At 38.0% G+C, this 15,515-nt stretch overlaps 1 protein-coding gene across 3 annotated transcripts in view; it reads left to right on the top strand.

The window, feature by feature from the left end:
- Window positions 1–15,515, top strand: part of NELL1 (neural EGFL like 1) — a 254,069-nt gene that overhangs the window by 121,355 nt on the left and 117,199 nt on the right. For all 3 annotated transcript variants that reach the window (XM_072337622.1, XM_072337621.1, XM_072337620.1), the window contains exon 13: window positions 4,873–4,998. In XM_072337622.1, the coding sequence (XP_072193723.1) occupies window positions 4,873–4,998 (126 nt within the window). The remainder of the gene's footprint in view (window positions 1–4,872; window positions 4,999–15,515) is intronic.

Here is a 15,515-nt window from a genome sequence, read left to right as displayed (position 1 = left end):
ATTTGTGTATTTAACCTAATATGGTTATAATCCCTAGAGGGGCAATTAAATTGATAAAGAGCAGGTATGGAATACTGATACGCTTGTCCTGATTGTAAACTGTATGCATATCAGCATAAAGCACTTTTACACTGTGCCTGAAGGAAGAGATGGCATCATTTTAATGAAGCTCTCAAATTGATAGTACTTTCCCAAGTTGTATTGGTAGTTATTTTACTGCTTGTGGATTCCCAGGTGATGCTACACCAGCCCTAATTTATGAAGGTTTTTTAGCTAGCTTACTTAGAACGTTAGGGTAATGTTTCCCTGCCTTGTTGAAAGGGATTTCTTTCTCTCGCTTACCTGTTTTTCTTTGGGGTTGTTGACCTCTGACTGGTCTGCAGCACTGTCCCTCCAAGTCAGGAATGATAAGGGTTGCCTGTGATTACAGTGCTACTGTGCCAGGAGATGAATTGCCATCAAGGAGTTCGGGTTTGTAAACAGTTTTAAGATTAGCTTAAACATTTGCAGTCAGGAACTAGTCTTTTCCCACTTGGCCAACTGAGGGAAGCTGAGCTGCCTGCTCCCAGGGAACTGCTGACTGCTGCTCTCTCATGCTTTATGGCTCCTTGAAAGCTTTTTGCTGAGGGTTGCATTGTACAGTTTGAGAAAGCAACCTTGTGCTCAAGGTACAAATCAGGTATGGTGTATGTTAGGTGTATGCAAATGAGGAGATAGAATAAGAGGGGGAAATAAAGATTAGAACTGATGTCAAGTGAGTCTGGCAGTGGAAAGGAGAAAAGAGCCGGAGAGGACAGGATCAGGGAGAATTTGAAGAACAAGAAGTAAATGTAATGAAGAAGGAACTGCTAAGTCAGTGGAGTGAAAACAGCATGTGTTCGTTTTTGCATAAGCATAAGGTAACTGAAATTTTAAGAACTCTCTTCTGCTCCACTGCTGTTGTGTTCCACTATTTTGAAAACTTTGTCTTGACTCCATCAGCTTGTGAATGTATTTTAGGATTTAGTGCCATCTGAACAACAGTGCAAGTTACCTCTACGTTTAAAGAGAATCCAGATTATTTAGACTGGAATTTAATATGACTCAAACCATGGGATATCAGTAACAAATAATAACTAATACTAAAGGAGGGACAGGGTTGGGAGAACGTAACCGTCTCTCTCCCACCATTGCTAATGTTTTCTAGTGAAAGACACTCATTTTATTTGATTTATTAACTTCATTTCTAATTATATTTTATTATGTTACATTGTATTATAGTGTGTTATCTTGCATTCTGATATTTTATTTAGTAAATTAGTTTGTTTTTCCTCAGATCTTTGCTGCTGTTTTGTTTTTAAGCCCATCTCTCTACCCTTTCCTCCTTTTCCCCTTTCTTGGGGTGTGGGTCCGTGGATCCCCATGCCCTTCTAGTCAAGGAACCTGGCTGGACCAGCCCATAAACCATTGACCCTTAAGCATCACCTGTTAGTGCTCTGGAAGACTGTTTCAGTTTGTTTCCATTTGAATGTTACTGTCTTCCATTGTGGAAACAGTGAAGTCCCAGATGATGGGCGATGATGATGCTAAGCCAAATGGATTGCTGGTGAATTTAGGCAAGCAGTGATCTGCCATTACAGATGCAGAGTGTTTTGTGCGTCAGGATGGTTCGCTAGCGATTATTACAGGACTAACAACTTAAAAAATAGTAGGTCTGTCTCACCTCTTGGGTAAAGGGGTAAAACTCTTATTGTTCAGCATGTGTGCCCACTAAAGTACTTTTCCTGTGCTTTGTCCCAGTGTACTCAGAGTGTTGCTGGGTGTGCTGGTACTGATAATAGAAGGCAACACACGTATCTTTCCCTTAAGTTAATGAATAATTCTATGATTCTATGAATGCTATTTAGAACTGAAAGGAGTAATGGTGATACCTGATTAGCTGTAGAGAAGGTGAGTACTGCAGTAGGGAGAGCTCTTTGTAGGCAATGAACCCTGCTTCGGTAACTGTTAAGGAAACTTAAAGCCAGCAGAACAGCCCTCACCAAACCTACCACCCTGTAACATAACAGTTCTGACAGAGAAACTGAAGCCTACATAAATGCCTTTGTTGCTGCAAAGAACTAGCTTCTGTGGGTGGAAGCTGGTGATATGTGAATCATTATGGTGTGTCAAGTCTCATTTTAAAGACCGTAAGTTTACCTTTTTAGAAGAAAAACAAACTACTTCACCAGCCTGGAGAGTAACATTAATAATGTATTTTTATCACCTCAAAAGACCACTAGAAGATGAGCTCTAATATTTCAAATGCAACAAGCGATCTATACACATGAATCACAATTTGTGTTCCATTACAACCTAGCTGATATATACCACCATGCGCTTTATGGATTTTACTCTAACAATATTAAGTAAAAACCCAAAGCTTTTTGTGATGAATACCTAACCTTTTACAGGAATTTGTAGAAGTGTGGCCCAAAGCAACAGCTTCAGCCTCGCCCTACAGGCTTTAATAAGAAAGTACTGCTGCAGGTTTTTACCTTTCAATATTATTCTCTGTAAAGGAAACATGGAGCAGCTGAAGGTGAATGCTGCTAAGGTAGAAGAAAATATGAAATACTGAAAGGCTATTTGGAAGATGCAAAGAAAAACGTTTTTAAAAGAGTTAAATAAATGAGCAAATTTTGAAGAGAAGAATCTCTTGCTGCTTCTGCTTCCTTCTTAGGCCCAGTTGTTCCTGGACTCAAGGACTTCTGCAACCTAGTGTAGGTTGTTCTCAGTTGCCCTGTTTGTAGTCAGGTTGTTGATTCAAGATCCTCATCTCTTTTTGAGACATCCTCACACATGATATTTTCATATAGGTTGTGGATTTTCTTTTAGTATGTGTGAATTCTCATATTTTGTGTTACAGTAGCATGGGTCTCGCTTGCAGCAAGTCAGTTCAATTTCCTTCACCTCTGCAAGTTACAATTCTCTTGCTTCTCAGGGGAACAAAGGGGAGGATTATTGTCCAGTGAATTCAGTGAGAAAGCTTGAGATCAGCAACACATCAGGTTAATTTTCAAGCACGTTCGTTGCTGTTAAGATGTTATAGCTTTCTTTTCAGATATCTTTTTGTTTCTCTCCTCTCTTGCATAAAGGCAAGATTATTAGATATGCAAGAACAAAATTCCTCAAAGCTATATTTCAAAAGCCTATTACAAAGAGTCTGCAAGTGGAACAGTGTGAACACACATCAACACCTGAGTGTTTCCCAAGTGGCTGTAGCACTTGGTATGATAACAAGACATGGGGGGATCTTACTTGGCTTTTATCCTCTGTGTGTTGATGCTCCTGACTTCTTAAAATTCATTTAATCCAGTGGTACTGCAGCAGGAATAGCAGAAATGTAGGAGCGAGATATTTCAAGGTGTTTGTGGTGGTATATAAAGACTTTTGCCTTCAGACAGTTGTTTCTACTTCAGCCCAAGCTGGTAAGAGTGAAAGATCACTACCAACTGACAGCTGTTGTTGACCAGTGTGAAGTGATTTAGCTCATAGTTCCTCCTGGATGGATGTCTGTGATACTAAAAATGTGTCTGTGTCTCAAATGCAGCTACCACTGCTTAGGGAGGTTAAGTGGGATACCCGAACTTAGGCAACTATAAGCTTAGTGTTTGCACAGTTAATGACCACCCCCCTTCTGGCGCTAAATGTGGAAGTAGCATTTCCTTTGCATCTCCATGAGGATGTTTTGGTGAGGAGGTTGGGTGGCTGTAGTTGATCTATGCATGACATTGTAGAGGGATGTATTAGGAGAGCACTGTGGGGTAACCAACTCATCTAAACCCCACCAGCTAAGGAGGCTCTTCAACTGTGTTGTCAGTTATTATAGTGTTGTCACACTCTTTCTTGAGTGTGAGTGATCAATAACAGTGAGAAACTAATAGGGGAAAAATAAGTCTGATTCTTTTTCTTTTGCATGAACATATGTAATACTAGAATTAATCTTTTGAAAGCCATGAATTACTTGGAGTAAAATCTGTGCTACTAAGCAGAAAATCTATCCTGCTGAGAAAAAAGAAATGAGTTTTTCAGTATAATATCTGGTTTGGTGGGAAAAGAAGGGGGAAGATTTTAGAGCATCACTATGGTGTATTTTGGCAGGCTAGTAAATGATAGGTTTGATTTGCTATTGTGAAAATAATAATTCTGAATTTTGGATTTACAATAAGGATTGCTCAAGCATAAAGAAATATGATGCAAAGTTTCTACTGCTCCCAAGCAATCTTTTTCTTTTCTATTGGAATGACGTGAGTTAGGTTGAAAATGGGCTTCCAGGCAACCATCTTCTGCTGGTGTGGGAACTGGAAGTGGCACAGAGTGCTGATCAGTAATTCGTTTGTTTCAGGGACATCTGGAGTACTCACTGACCAACTCCCTATTTGCTATTCTCTCCTTACCCTTAAAAACATCATCATGCCATATCCGTTCGGCACCTAAACCAGTAGCATGTTGAACAAAGTTACCATGCCTGTAATGATTTTAGTTTACCCATGAGACAGAGTTAACATCTTCAGTGTTGTGTATTTATGGTTCTGTTTTGTATATTTAAATTTGCCTCAATTTGTTTTTACAGTTGTAAATAATAATAATAAAAAGTCTGTGTTTTCTTTTTCCAGTTAGGATAATAATATTTACTACCATAATTAAATTTTGGTGAAGAACAGTAGAAGGAACTCAGCACTTAGATGCAGGAATTTTAGCTTTACTTTAAGGAATATTTTTCAAGTAAACGTGCCCCATTCTTTAATGCTGGAGTTAAATCAGTTTGCCTTTGGAGTCATAAGTGAAATTTATTTTCTCTTATTAACTTAGCTGAGCTTGACTGTGGTGTTCCCTGTTTTCTCACTGCAGATATTGATGAGTGTGCCGCCAAGATGCATTACTGCCATGCTAATACTGTGTGTGTTAACTTGCCTGGATCCTATCGTTGTGACTGTGTCATGGGATATGTCCGAGTGGATGATTTCTCCTGTACAGGTGAGCTCAAACGTATACATCAGTGGTGTTATCTGTTGTGTGTAGTATTTGGTTTCTGTTTAGTCTCTGGATCACACCAACAATTATATTCTAGTTGGCCTTTTTCACAGTTGAGGGTACAAGTGGTGTGAGGTTCATTTTTCTCCCTGTGATGCCCTATGGGATTAACTGGTAAGTGGCTCAGGTAGCCCTGCAATAGGTGTAAACTGAGTGCTCTTGTCATCCAGGACAGAGTCCCTTCACATCCCACCGCTTGTGTGTGAGGTGGGCAGCTGCAGATCAGATCATGTCAGGTTGACAAGCACTGATTTGTCTATCACCTCAATCCGTAGCTCCATTCCTGTTTCTTCATGAGAGAGAATAACTTCTCCAAACCATTGGAACTTGCTTAATTTTTTTAGCAAGAACACGAAAAGGATTCGTGTGCGTGGTGAGAAGAAATAATGTTACATTAACTGGAGCTTAAACTGGGCAGTGAATTGAAAAAAAAAAAATATCCAGGAGGAAAAGTTTTATAGTCAAAGTTGAGATAAATACGTAAGGGCAAAACTGATAATGTATTGTTAGGTGGCATGAATAGTGTTAATGCTGAGAAATAATATCTTCAGAACAGCGGCACATTATTTAGAGAAGAAACAGTGCAGTGTGGTCAACTGCGATAACAATCAATCCAATGATGCCTTTTTAATGTAGCAAAATGATTTGGGGGTAGTTGGATCTCATTTCCAGCTACAAGTTTTTAATGGACTTTTCCTGGTGATTTTTAAGAAAGAAGTGAGAAGCTACTGAAATGCTTTGGCTAATTGTACCTAACTGGACAGCATCTTTCAATCTCAACCCTCAAAAGAAAGGCTGATGGTGGGATTATTTTGGTGGTGCACCTGCCTGGTAAAGAATGAAAATATCAGACAGATTTATTGAAATGGAAATAAGCAAACTTGACACTATATCAGGTTTAGAATTGCGCTGGGTGAGCTGTTCATTCAAGTGAAAAGATGACACAGGAGTATTCAATAGGAGAATGATTTTTAGCCTGGAATAATTATATTGTAATACATATGTATCACAAGTCCTCTTTAGGGGAAGGTCATAGGAAATGTAGGCTTTTGTGATGACAGCATGTTTTGTAGCTATGATTATGTAGTTTAAAAAACTTCAGGAAGTTCCTGCTCACCTCTTGAGAGATGCTGATACTAAACAGCGGTATGTAAGTTTTTTTCTTGTTCTTTTATATGCTAGGAAAGACTCAGAACTTAAGTTTTGCTTCAGTGTGTGCGTCATATAAGGTAGTGATTTTCACTGTGATGGGGAAGGCGTTTTTGATAGTTGACACTTGCTTTCCTTATATGTATTACTAATTTCCTGTTGTTCCTCTCCTTCCATCGAGGCAGTGTCATTAAGCATGCAAATGGTTTAGAAAGCAGGATATTTGTGATTTACAGCAAAGCTGTGGAGAGTAATAAGACAAGTTAAATGAATGTGCATACGCAACAAAAATCCAGAATGGATGTAACTAAGAAATAATGGAATGAATGAAGTAAATATTTCTCACCGCTTTTATTGTCTTGCTAAAGTGACTTCTCTTTTCTTGACATCACAGATAAAAAGCACAGCAAGTATGTAACATAATTGAGGAGAAGCTTGGTTCATTGTTAGATAATAGTATGTTACAATAATAAATGTTATTTTAAATAAGCGTGCAATAGAAAAGAAATAAAACAGGTGGGGAATACTTAACTAGATTCCCCTCATGCTGGCACCAATGTATAGGAGGCACAAGCGAAACAGATTATTGCTATAACTCCATTTTATTTTATTTTTCTCTTTGTTCAAACTGAGTGAAAAATTATTGTGTTACTGAAGTATGCATTTGGGGACAGTAATTCATTGAGGTGACTAATTCATAACGGTGCACAGTGTCTTCTGCTCAGACAGGGGCTGTTGTGAAAGGCTTGTATTACTGGCCATCCCTATGCTTGCTGAGCCTTGTGGTCTGGTGGCTCGTTGTCAAAACTTGAGTAGCAGTGATATGTGGAAGCCATTTATTTTGAGCTGAAAGAGGTACAGTCAGAACAGTATTTAATTTCTATCAAAATGTTTAATTTGCCTGTTGATGATCATTAGGTATGCAACTTCCTGTGAGTTTTCTCATAGACCTTCATGTTTCTCAAAGAAATTTGTACTGTTTTGATGTTGTTGATTTTCTTAACCCTCCCCCACCCCCCAGAGATTTGTTGAATAATGTTTCTTAGCCCTGATAGTAAGAACTGTGGAGAGGGAACTTCCATCAATACAGCAAACAGCAGCTGTACTGGAATCTGTGCTGAGTGCGTAGAGAATGCTGTTACAGAGACACAAGCGTAACTAAAATAATACTCTGAATGAATGCAGAATTGTGTTAAAATCTGAAATATGACTTAAAATGAGGTAATGAATATTAATAATTAATATCAGTGTCACCTAAGCAGACGACCTGGTGAGCAGAGGTTCACCCCGTGGCATTTTCTGATAGGTTAGTCAGCCTAGCAGTAGCTTTGACCTACATTCACCAGGGAAGATACATTAATAATGTTTTTGCGCTTTCCTGTTCCTAGAGCTTTGAGCTCTGAATGTTAATTAAGTTGTTCGGTGAAAGCCAGTTTTATTAAGAAAGTCACCCTTGAACAGGAAACTTCTTTCAGTCTCTCCCAGTGACACTGACAGGTTGTTTATCTGTTCTCTGGTAAATCACAGTCTTGGTCTTTCTGAAAATGGCAGCAAGATTTGTTGCTCCAGATGCTCTCATTTACTAGAAACTACTGATTTAAAGTATTTTATTGACTACCTCAGGCTTATACCTTGCTTGCTTGTTGAGAAATTAGTTTTTTGATGGCTTTCTTCTTATGTAGCAGTTGGGCAGTTTGTTTCAAATGTGTGTATGGTTTAATGCTTTTTTTGTTGTTTTTTTTTTTTTTTAAGTATTATAAATTCTGAATTAAAAACTGGTATTTTTGGTGGGCTGCATCCATTCTCTTGTAAGGTTTTGTAACTGTGTGTCCGTTCTTCTGTAGATTGAAACAAGGTGTAGTTTCTTTGCCCCACTGTCCTTGAATCAAATTAGCAAATGCTGTGTTGTATTAATAAGGACTAAGCTGTCCATAGTAACTAGATATATTGTGCTGAAAGAATGGGCAGATGTAGAGTTGATTGAAATATACATTTGAATGGGAGGAAAAAAAAGCAACCACGTTCTTCTGCTCTTTCCTTCTTCCCCTCTTCCATCCAAGAAAGGTAACTCAACTGCAGAAATTTCCTGCTGTGGTCGGGGCAAAAATTGTTTGCTATCACTGAAATTGATGCCTTGAGAATTTTGTTGCTGGAATTTACCTGTCAGGTTCAAGATGGTGTATTTGACCCCATAATAATACTAATAATGCAGCAAGCTTAGCAACGGTGAAGTGGCAATCAGGGCAGGTTGCTGGCCTCTCATCCAGAACCACTGCATGTGTCTGAAAAAGGCCTGAATAGAAGCTGTTAGGCAGCCAATTGATAATACAGCCACACTGAATGAAAGTGCTCTTACTGCAATCCAATCTACTGACCCTCTTTACTACCTCTTTTTAGTGAACTGAATTAGCATTCAAATAGGAAACTTTCTTGTGTGTATGTGTGTGTGGCACTTGGACTTTCCACACACTGCAACGTCTTGCATGTTCTCAGAGATCAATAATGGCCATGTGATGGCCAGAACAGATTTGTCTGCTAGCTGGAAACCTGAAATCTGGGTCAGTAGGCAGACAGGATAGGTCTGTAATGGAATAGTATTTAGACTCTTTCAAGGGAAGCACATTCTTTGAATGTTCTAAAGCATCTTGCCTTGCACTAGATCATTTCAAAAGAAACATAATGAAAAGAAGAATTGGATTTAGATCATAGTTGTGTGTCACTATTTATAGATTAGATAGCAGATGTTTAGCATGGTATTACTGGGGGTAAGTACCTCAGTGAGATCTGAACTTCCTTTCTGTGACACTAACACATAAAGTGCTCTGAAGCATTCCCTGTTAACCTTCTATGATCTTGATTTTTGTGCTTCTCTTCTTGTTGCAGCTTATCTTCAGGGCAACACTTGGACATTTAGAAATGCATTTGGAAACTGGTCTTAAGTTGGTATGAATGGTTGATGTTAGGGTGGCATGAAATACTCTGATTCAAGTCCCTTCTTTCCTGAGGTTGTTATGTGTTGATTTTTAAGAGGCTGGACAAGAATTGTCTCCTAGAGTTAGGTAGTATTCTTTTGTATCAACTACAGTCAGTAGCGTCTCTGTTCCCAGAACTGGGAAGGAAAACTTTGTTTAGTTACAGGTGGCTTGAAATAGAGAAACGTTTGTTTGGAGTCCCTCAGAGGGCTGTTGGCTGAGTTCAGCAGCAGGAAATCTATGCACCAGTGAGTATTGTCTGCATCAGAGAACATTTCTTTGCTCTGCAGGACAAGTCAGCAGACAACTAGAAGGGTACTCAATCTAGCAAAACAAAACGAGAGTGATTCCTTGTCAGGTGACTGATACCTGCATGGAACTTGACACAGAACTCATCAACTCCAAGGAAAGCTTTCAGCTGCTTTTGCTTTGTCTTGAGAGAAGTCCTGTACAGAGAGAACTAGCACACTAGTGCCATTTATAATGATTTATAACGCTACTATTACAACAACACTATTATTATTTACAATAATATTAAATAGAGTAATTTTTTTTGTACAGCCAAAAAAAGCTGTGCTGATGTGGACAAGTTCGCTTTTTAGTGCATCCCTAGAAGACTGATAAGTATTTAGTTGCTGTTTTGAAAAAGGAGAAGTTGAAATACGGAGAAGTGGAGTTTCTTGCTCAAACTCACGGTGAGACAGTCGGAGAGTCAAGGAAATGGAGTCTGAAATATTCAGCATGGGTAAAGCATGGACTTGCACCAAAAAAGTTGAATATTTCCACAGGAAACAATAGCAGTTCATTGAAGCACAGTGAGCCCCTTGAGTAACCACATGACCCTCGTGTTGTAAATCTTCCCCTATGCTTTCTTGTTCTCGAGGTATGGATGCGTTTCTAATTTGTCCAGAAGATCTGGTAATACTTTCAAGTCTTTCTGACATACCAATTTTCTGTAACTTTATTAATAGTAAAATTAATTAAACATCTGACTGCAAATTGTGCTGGTAGTTATATTTCTTGACTTAGGAACAATTAGTGTTTTTACATGACTTCCTAGGTGCGGCCATTTGTGCTAGTATATATCACATATCATCCCTTTTATTTTTAACTTTCTCAGTCCTTACTCAGCCACTTGGGAAGACTTGCTTAATTACTTAGCTAAATCTCCACAATTTAAGCCCGTCACCTTTTCTCACATTCTATTTTCAGGTCTTTTTAATATTTAAAATCTCTTTTCATGAATATGTTTTATTCTTCCCATCTTTAAAGTCTATTTTTAGGTTAATGGCTGGACTTGTACAGAAGTGTTCCAAGTTTTTTTGTAACTTGATCAGAATGGTCTCTCCAGCTTTTTCACGTCCCAGCTGCAAGGTAGTTAACGTGTGTCAAGGAAAGAGCTCTAAAGCATGATCCCCAGGTAAAGGGCACAGTGAGCATGGGTTAAACGCAACCTAGGACCGTGAGAAATCATATGGGTGGATCTACTGCCAAAGACTGGTTAGCCAAGCACAATGCTTATTTGGCTGGACAAGAATTGTGTTTTCCCAGCGATAACATTTTTTACATCCAATCTCCCAAAGCAGATTCTTTAGGTAGAGAAAGAAGAAATTTCAGATGAATGACTAATGGCCAGATAGATTCTATATAGTGTTTGCTTTTGTTGCATGAACAGGTTTTGTGACTGGTCTGCTTGCAATAATGACCAGCATGGTTAGGAAAAAAGGGCTCAAGTGCTCTTCTGTTTTGCTTGTGTGTATCTTGTGATGTGTAGCATCCACCGTCTGCTGTGACTAAAATCTGTATGTATATGTGCATATATCGTGCACATACACATCTCTTACAAAGAAATTGCATACAGGGGAAGAGAAGCCCTGAGGGGTGGATTGCAGGCATACCAAATTCTTACTGCTTGGATTTAAGAACTGACAAATAGGATCGGAGATGCTACTGCTACACCTCTGGGAAGGCCAGGGACTTGCAGTCTATTACTTTGGATTTGACAGATGTTTGAGTTGAGTTCCTCATGAAAGGCAGGGTGCCATGGTAGATGAGACCAGTCTGCCAAGGAGCAACTAGCATAGCTGTGAAATGTGCAGCACTTAGCTGATCTGCTGTTGGAACTTGTATTTGCTGCTTGATTATAAGATCTGCAGAATAAGGCCTTTATTTCTGAAACAAAGGAATTACGTAGAGCTTGTTAAGCTCAAAAGAATGTTATTCATCAAGTTCATGGTGCTTATGTCTGATAAGCTTTTTCTGACAGTGAGAAATATGTATGCCAAAGGTTTTTCTTTTCAATCTGTGTGTATTTTATACTCAAGGAAATAATATATTTATGTTTCTTCCTTCGCTATGATCTCATTTTTGTACCTGTGCTGAATATTTCATAGATGTGTGCATATTGACTGGAGAAAGTTAATATTTTATTAACAGCTATTGATTTTTAAATATCAGTTACTGTGTATAAGTGATCAAAGAATTGCCTTCTGAGCTATCTTAGATATGGAAAAAACCTTTGGACCTGGGTTTAGTGATGGCAAACTGGTATTTGTTTGAAGTGGCTGGGCTGTGTCTATGTGTGGATGATGAGACAGAGTATCTCTTTCTCTGAAGTGTGCAGTGTCATCAGGCCTTGCGAGTTCTCTTGTTCTAGTTTTGGAGCATCTTTGTGTTCTATCTATCAACAGGAGCACTGTACTATGCGTAATATTTGCAGGTGAATGCCAGCGTGCCTGATAGCCCAGCTATCCTAAATTAATTTCTGAGTTTGTAAACATCACCAAATAAGCAAAAATCTGTCAGTGCTTCACAAGCACTTCAGAAAGGCAACAATTCGAAGGGGTTCAGAGAAACTGCCACTGGCAAGTCCTTGGTCCTTAAGAAATACAAAATACAGCCTTTGGGAGCGACACAGGGAAGGGGAGCAAGAGAGGTGCTTTGATCTCTCACTTTGTAGTTAATATTGTCAGACTTTCTGCTTCAGGCTTTTTTTTTTTTTTTTTTTTTTTGCCTTGTAGTATGAAAATATTCCTATTTAGTTACGTGATTGCATGTAATAATTGCTCATACTGGGGACTGGTCACTCTCAGAAATAACTTCCATATGCACTTTCAGAGAAGTTGGACACAAGGCAAGACGAATGAGTCAGCCTTACTAATTGTTGGATTAGTCTATTGCCACTTTCATGGGCTTAGTTTTGTTCTTGCTTTTTTTCCTTTTCAGAGTTAATAAATGAGGTTCATATTTAGAAAATACAGTTTGGAGAGGTTGGGAAAATATAGTTGGGGAAGGCTGTTATAACAGAAAGGTCCAGAAAACAGGGTTCTCAAGCAAGAGAAGCTTAAGAGAGCTTAATAACCTGTAAGAGTAAAAAATATATATATTTTATCTGTTAATTTCTGGTGAAGAACAGTTTCCAAATCACAAAACGTTTCCAGTTATTGGCTTTGGAGCAGAGGAATCCTCTGGTTTTTCAGAGCTTTTCTTTCAGATAGATTTCTTGGTATCCTGATCTGCATCCCGTGTTTTTTACTTAGGCCGTAAATGTCACTTTGCAATAAAGCAGAGACATTCGAAATGTAATCACATTCCAGCACAATGTAAAATGTCATTGTCTTTATTGCACGTGCTAGTATTGTCTACTCCATCCAGAGATAAATAAATGTTCTTCTCTTTTCATTTCTTTTTTTACATGCTTTTAAGAGTTACCTAAATCCTACACTGCATTTTGCAAAATCATCAGTTTTAAGTGATTGAATAGAAAAAGCAAATAGTTCTCAAAAGCAAATAGTTCTACAGTGCATGGCTTTGTAGTGACCAGATGCATTTCCCAATAGAACAGGGAAAATTTCTGCAGTATTTCGTATGTCCTTTTTTTCTCTGTATGTCTTTTTGCCTTCACTGCATCTTTAAGACACTTCTCAGGTTTGACAGTCAGCTTGCAGATACTGAGATCTGCAAAGGAAATATCTTGTAGGTGTTCTATTACCTAAGAAGGGAGGTGCTGGCTTATTTTACTCATCAGTGAAGATGGTAAATCCCCACTCCAAGTGACACTTCTCCACCCTCGCTGATCAGTTAATATCTGTATGGATGATGTGGGCTCCTTTGTATTTCTTCTTGTTTTGCTGCTGTTAGAATTGAACTATGGACCGAGACTGTTAAAATGAAAAAGTTAAAGATAAAAATTGAAAAAAAGAAAAGTAAAATTCTTGCCTGATGTGTGACAGAAATTGAAGGTTGTAGAGAGTTGTTGCTTAGGGCACTGGGCAGTGTGAGATGTATAAGCGCACATGCTTTTTCCAGGTTGATGCTTTCAGAAGAAACCAAAAAGAATGTTTTTAGAGGCAATGGAACAGCCCTGTCTCATCTGGCATTGATAAATTGTGTCTCCTATTTTGAGTGATGGACTATTCGGGGCTAAATGTTACTGCTACCCATAAAGACAGTAAGAGGTTTCCTTATTACACAGATACTGAAGAAACTGTTTAAAAAGTCATCTGGAAAGACTTAATCCAAGGCAATAAAATTTGAAACATACAGTTTTTTTTAAAAGAAACTTTGAAAACAAGCAGTAGTGAGTTTGGTGAATTTAAAAGCCCTTTAATATTTTGATATGTAAACCACGTAGGCCCTTTTCCAGGGAGCTGACTTTTTGCATGTTTTATCAATAAATAGTCAGTTAAGCATTTTTGACTAGCTAAAAAATCACTGTAAAAATCAGCAAGGATTTGTTTTCTTTTTCCTTGTATACTTGGCTTTAGATGGAAATGTTGTATGGCTAAATAGTCAGGTAACAGTCAACAGTGAGGCTGCTGAAAGTGAGGTTAACCTGGAAAACTGCAAAATCCAGAGGCTAGGTTTAGAAATCGTACTGTATGTGCTTATTAAGGTCTACCGTCAAACTGGACTCTGAGAAAAAGTCTCACTTAAAATTGCAGCTGCTTTTGATTTGTGGCTTTGAGATTGTTGATTTATTAAAAATCATCCGTGCCATTAGACTGCCTGACAGGATCCATAAATTGGATTGGGAACCAAGGGCAGTTATTACTCTATGTGGATTTTATTTCTGTGCTGGAGAAAAGAGGCCAATTAATTCCCTGAAAAAATGAGTTCTTACTACTTTTGAAATATGAAGCTCTCACCTGTTATTTTTTTTTTCCTCAAGCCCTTAGAGATATTTGTTTTTCTCACATTATTTCAACGGGTTAATTGCCTTTAACCAAACGTCTGTTCTAATGAAAAGCGTAGCGTGTTTAACACAGTTAATTTGAGATGCTGAGATTAAAACCCATCAGCAAAGTACAGTGAACTTGAGAAACTAATGTTACATGAAGGTTAAGTGCTTATCATGCTTGGTGAATTCAGACGGCTCTTGAAGAACATTAACAGATCAATGTTGATCCTGTTCTGTAGATGATCCTAATTATATAAGTTTTTGAGCAACAGATGGTTATGAGAATAAATCATTACTAAAATGAAAAGCTGTTATACTTGTTTTATTAGCATGGTGCTAATGTTAAGGTTTGTGTACTAAATAAATCAAAGCAATATATAGTAGTGCTTCATAGAAACTTAAGACTAATTAGATTTAAGAACTAATTAATTAATAGCTAATATTTTTGTAAGGTGATAAGCTGGATGCTGCTGTAGCCCTGTATTGACTCTCCAGTCAAAAACAATACTTTTTAGGCTGAATGTGAGCTTCCAGTGTTAAGCATCTGCTGGAGATTTTTTTTTTAAGTCCTTCCCTTTTTGAACATTAGTGTGGTTAGTGAGTTGTCAGCAAATCTCAGATTATATGTAGACTTTGCCTTGCTTTGAACTCTTCCATCTCTCCTTTCTGTGTACTGCGTGGGAACAGAAAGCAAGTTTTGAGTAGTAATTAAGGGCATTAACTCTGCACGCATCTAGAAATAAAACTGTTAATGTTTTAGTCTTTTAATATTTCAGATTACCAAAAAGCCATAGAAAAAAGAAAAACAACAAAAATCCTCCAAGAAACAAAGAAAAAAAAACCTAATGCGACTGTTTAGTCAAGCAAAAAAACCTTGTAATAGGTTTCTGCTGTAAGAAATTGCATGAGAAAAAGTTTTTGGGTGTTCTGGCAAATCACAGCACCGTATTTTGAATGCTCAAATAAACAAGCTGCTAACATGGGGAATTTTACTAATAACTTTTTTAATGACCACTGCTTGTGTTTCTCATCTAATAGCTCTGTGGGCTCCAGAGTTCTGTGCAGAAAAGATCTTCTAACTTCTCAGGTCGACTCTGAATCTTTTATTTATTTATTGAGTTCTTTAAATCAGTCTTTGCTGGGGAACGTACAGCTTAAGT

The sequence above is a fragment of the Excalfactoria chinensis genome, chromosome 5 (genome assembly GCF_039878825.1).
Source record: "Excalfactoria chinensis isolate bCotChi1 chromosome 5, bCotChi1.hap2, whole genome shotgun sequence".
NCBI lineage: Eukaryota > Metazoa > Chordata > Aves > Galliformes > Phasianidae > Excalfactoria > Excalfactoria chinensis.
The sequence above is the reverse complement of the archived record's forward strand: the minus strand, read 5'-3'. Positions and strand labels throughout refer to the sequence as shown.